At 36.3% G+C, this 4,332-nt stretch overlaps 1 protein-coding gene across 1 annotated transcript; it reads left to right on the forward strand.

Moving 5' to 3' along the window:
• Window positions 1-499: 499 nt before the first annotated feature.
• On the forward strand, window positions 500-3,919 carry LOC132187459 (beta-fructofuranosidase, insoluble isoenzyme CWINV1-like). The gene is made up of 6 exons (XM_059601775.2): window positions 500-518; window positions 640-1,502; window positions 1,603-1,761; window positions 2,553-2,791; window positions 2,909-2,999; window positions 3,717-3,919. The coding sequence occupies exons 2-6, from the start codon at window positions 645-647 to the stop codon at window positions 3,894-3,896; spliced, it is 1,527 nt and encodes a 508-aa protein (XP_059457758.2). The 5' UTR covers window positions 500-518; window positions 640-644; the 3' UTR covers window positions 3,897-3,919.
• Window positions 3,920-4,332: the final 413 nt, after the last annotated feature.

Raw genomic sequence — 4,332 nt, forward strand, 5'->3', positions numbered from 1 at the left:
ATCAGTTTTCAAAGACTTGTAAGTTGTAACAATTAATTAGAAAAAAAGAAAAAAGAAAAAGTACGTTGTAACAATTAGATTTGTGCTGTAATTTAATCCACGTACTCACACCGGCCTCACGCTGTCTCTTTCTATATAAGAAGTCATAGCATTGCCTTCCCTCTCACTCCCCAACACCATGGCCATCTCCTCTGCAGCTTGGCTACTCTTCTCCTCTTTTCTCTTTCTCTCCCATGCTGTTCTTCAACTTCAAGCTTCCCATCATCTTTACAAAGACATTAAGGCTTCTTCATCTCCTCCTGCATTCCAGCCTTACAGAACTTCTTATCACTTCCAACCCCCCAAGAACTGGATCAACGGTATAATTATTTATTCTTTCCCCTTCCTTTCTTGCTTTAAATATGTCTCATTTTTTAATATTTGATGTTTATTTTCTTCTTTTTATTTTTTTGTCATCTTACCATCTTCTGATGCTGAAATGGACGAATGGGTTGTCTTTGGAAATGCAGATCCAAATGGTTGGTTCCTTTCTAACTTGGTTTTTAAGGTTTTTTCAATCTTTGTCGATTTAATTTATAAAATAATAATAATAAATCTAATTTTTATATAGTATTTGATGTGATTAATCCATGTCTGTAGGACCAATGATTTACAAGGGAGTTTACCATTTATTATACCAATACAATCCAAAAGGTGCGGTCTGGGGGAACATTGTCTGGGCCCACTCAACATCAACGGATTTGGTGAACTGGACCCCACATGTTCCTGCCATCTACCCATCACAACCGTCGGACATCAACGGTTGCTGGTCGGGTTCCACCACAATCCTCCCCTCCGGCGAACCAATCATTCTCTACACCGGAGTCAACCCACAGAACCAGCAAGTCCAAAACCTGGCCACACCCAAAAACCTCTCCGACCCGTATCTGACGGAATGGGTCAAGTCGGCCAAAAATCCACTAATGGCCCCTACTATAGCCAACCAAATCAATGCAAGCTCATTTAGAGACCCGACCACCGCTTGGTTAGGCCCCGACCGGATATGGAGAGTGCTCATCGGAAGCAAAAGGAACCGCCGTGGATTAGCTATTCTATACCGGAGTAAAGATTTCGTTCACTGGACTAAATCCCAGCACCCACTTCACTCGGCAACTGACACCGGAATGTGGGAGTGCCCCGATTTCTTCCCGGTTCGGATCAATGCCAATATTGGCGTTGACACGTCAGTTATCGGCCCGCATGTTAAACACGTGCTCAAGTTGAGCCTGGACGACACCAAACATGATTACTACACAATCGGAACTTATAACCTGAACAAGGATATCTATGTTCCGGACAAGGGACAAGTGGACAGCGATTCCGGACTGAGATATGATTATGGGAAATTTTATGCTTCAAAAACTTTCTTTGATAGTGCAAAAAATAGAAGAATCTTGTGGGGTTGGATTAATGAGTCCTCCAGCGTCGAAGATGATATCAAGAAGGGATGGTCTGGAGTAATGGTAATTAATGGTGAACTAATTAATGTGCTTTATATTTATCAAGCAAACTTAGAATTTGTTTGATTTTAATATTATTATTATTATTTGGCACATTTTGCAGGCAATTCCAAGGAGCATTTGGCTGGATAAATCCGGGAAACAATTAGTGCAATGGCCGATTAGGGAACTTGAGAGGCTGAGGGAAAACCAAGTCAACTTGCCTAATCAAGTGCTTAAGGGAGGATTAGCACTTGAAGTTTCTGGTGTCACATCGGCACAGGTGAATTTCTTTTTGATGTAATTCTTTTTTTCTTTTCTATTTTTCTATGCCTAGTAATAAGGAGAAAAAAAAATGATATTAACGGAGTTGAATAAAAGAGAATTGTTTATAAGCCGAACCCACAAAAGTACTCCATCTAAGTGATGGCTAGCTGAAAGAGGATATCGCCCGCTCCTTGGCTGATGTAGGATAACCTCTCTCTCTTTTTTTTTCTAATTTTTATTATTATTATTATTATTTTTTTTTTTTAGTAAGGAAAGAAATAACATTAATAGAAGTGAATATAAGAGTTTATATGGCTCATAATAATTATATTTAGCTATTATGAGCCATTCTACGTACCTCTCTGGCAAACCCTTTAAAATAGAAAGTTTTCATCCGATTTACTACGGTTTATAATAGCAGCTTCTACTAATATAATACAAATTTTTTCTCATCTTGTTTCTCTCTTTTAGTCAATTTTTTTCCTTTCCCGGCCTCTCTCTTCTCCCTCATCTAAAGTTTAGAAAAAAAAATAGAGAGTAAAATAGAAAATAGAGCGTATATAGAAAAATGAATGACTAAATTAAAATTTTGCAAAGCTATTGATTACTCTCGTTAGAGATGCGCTAAGCATAACCTAAAAAGCTACCATGTCAAGGCAATTGCTTAGCCGAATGAAAGAGTTCTTTTCATGGTAATTTGGCAATGGGATTTTGCCACATGTAATTGTACAAGTCGATCAAAACTCACTAAGAATATTGATTTTGTTAATGTAGTAATTCTCTAGATATCTTTGACCCTTTTTGCAGGCTGACGTAGAGATTTCATTCAGTACAATTGAGTTGCAGAATGCAGAAAAGTTGGACCCAAGCTGGACCAATCCACAAGCACTTTGTAGCCAAAAGGGTGCGTCAGTAAAGGGGCGGTTGGGACCATTCGGGCTGCTGGCTCTGGCTTCGAAGGGCTTGCAAGAGCGAACGGCAGTGTTCTTCAGAATATTCAAAGGCCAAGACAAATATGTGGTGCTCATGTGCAGTGATCAAAGCAGGTATATCCCATATATACAATCTTCTTCCTTTGCCCATCAAATTTCTTTGCCAAAAATTCAAAGATTTGAACTCTAGCTTTTATTATTCTTCTTATTATTATTTTCTCTGGCTGGCAGGTCTTCCCTAAATAATGGTAATGATAAGACCACTTATGGGTCTTTTCTGGATGTCAACCCTTCTAGTGAGGAGCTGTCACTTAGAAGCTTGGTGAGTTGTTGCTACAAAATTGTATGCATTTATTCAAATTTCTTTACTTTTCAATGTGCACGTCAATCTAATTTCATGGCCTCCACTCGTTACATTTCCGGGATATTTAGAACCAAATGGGATTGTGTTGGCAAATAGAGTTTTTTTTTAGAAAATTTTTTATTTTTACTTGAGGGTATATTTTTGCTTTGCACAATTAGTCATATACTAAGTGTTTATTTGGGTCTATCATTTCAAAAGGTGCGACTTAAAAATAGCGATTTGAAAACATGTTGTCCTTTATTTCTACAGATTAGGTAAATAGAAAGTTTGTGTCTACAATCCTATTCAAAAAGTTAGGGAAACAATAAAACTTTCTTATCTGTTGGGGTTGGGACACTCATGTATGTATCTGAAAATCTCTGAAACTAAGAGTTAGTGACCGCATTGCAAGGAAAATTTATATAAACAAGTAGATCTCATATGAAATTTCTCACATTATCTGTCTACATTACTAGCAGTTCAAACCGATAATGGATATATAAATCTGTTTTTAATGAGTTTTTTTCCAAAAAAAATCTTCAAATTTTGGGCCCCAAACCGCACAAATGCAGGCATCTATAGATCCAATCCAATGGTTTCCTACTGCTTTAGATGTCTAGAGATGCTTTTACATTCATCATTTTATTTTATTTTTGTCCAAATTGATCCAATATCTTGTTTATCCCTTTCTCACAGATCGACCATTCAATTGTGGAAAGCTTTGGTGGAGAAGGAAAGACATGCATCACAGCTAGGGTATATCCCACATTGGCAATTCAAAATGAGGCCCACTTGCATGTTTTCAACAATGGCACTGAGAATGTTCAAATCACAAGATTTAGTGCTTGGAGCATGAAGAAAGCCATAATTACTTGAGGGTTGAAACTCTAATTATTGTGTTGGTGTTGGAAACAAATATCTTGTTTCTGTTTTTCTTTAATTATTATTGTGTTAGTGTAAGATGGGGCGTTTTTAATATTTAAATATTAAGTATTTTTTTTAATTTTTATATTATATTATATTTCTAAATTTTTGTTCCTTTTTTTCTCGTTCTTGAAATTCAACAATATAATGTTAGTAATAAATTTGTGTAGAAATTATTTTTTCGATACAATTCATACATTTATAATTAAAAAAAAAAAAAATTACACAAAAGAATAATTAAACCTGATTTATCAAAGGAGGAATTGACCCCTGCCCAAAAAATAATAATAATAAAAAAAAAAAATTCTTTGCTCGACACATAAACCACCTCTTATCGACCCACGTGGACTTTGTCAAACTTTCAAACAAAGGTAAGGGAAAGAGCAAA

Source organism: Corylus avellana, chromosome 6 (assembly GCF_965113065.1).
Source record: "Corylus avellana chromosome 6, dhCorAvel1.hap1.2, whole genome shotgun sequence".
Taxonomy (NCBI): domain Eukaryota; kingdom Viridiplantae; phylum Streptophyta; class Magnoliopsida; order Fagales; family Betulaceae; genus Corylus; species Corylus avellana.

Excerpts from the sequence above, each read along its gene's own strand:
- LOC132187459 (XM_059601775.2), top strand. The coding sequence starts at position 645 with ATGATTTACAAGGGAGTTTACCATTTATTATACCAATACAATCCAAAA. Across the intron at positions 1,503-1,602 it reads AGGGATGGTCTGGAGTAATG|GCAATTCCAAGGAGCATTTG; the intron begins GTAATTAATGGT and ends CACATTTTGCAG. Across the intron at positions 3,000-3,716 it reads AGCTGTCACTTAGAAGCTTG|ATCGACCATTCAATTGTGGA; the intron begins GTGAGTTGTTGC and ends CCTTTCTCACAG.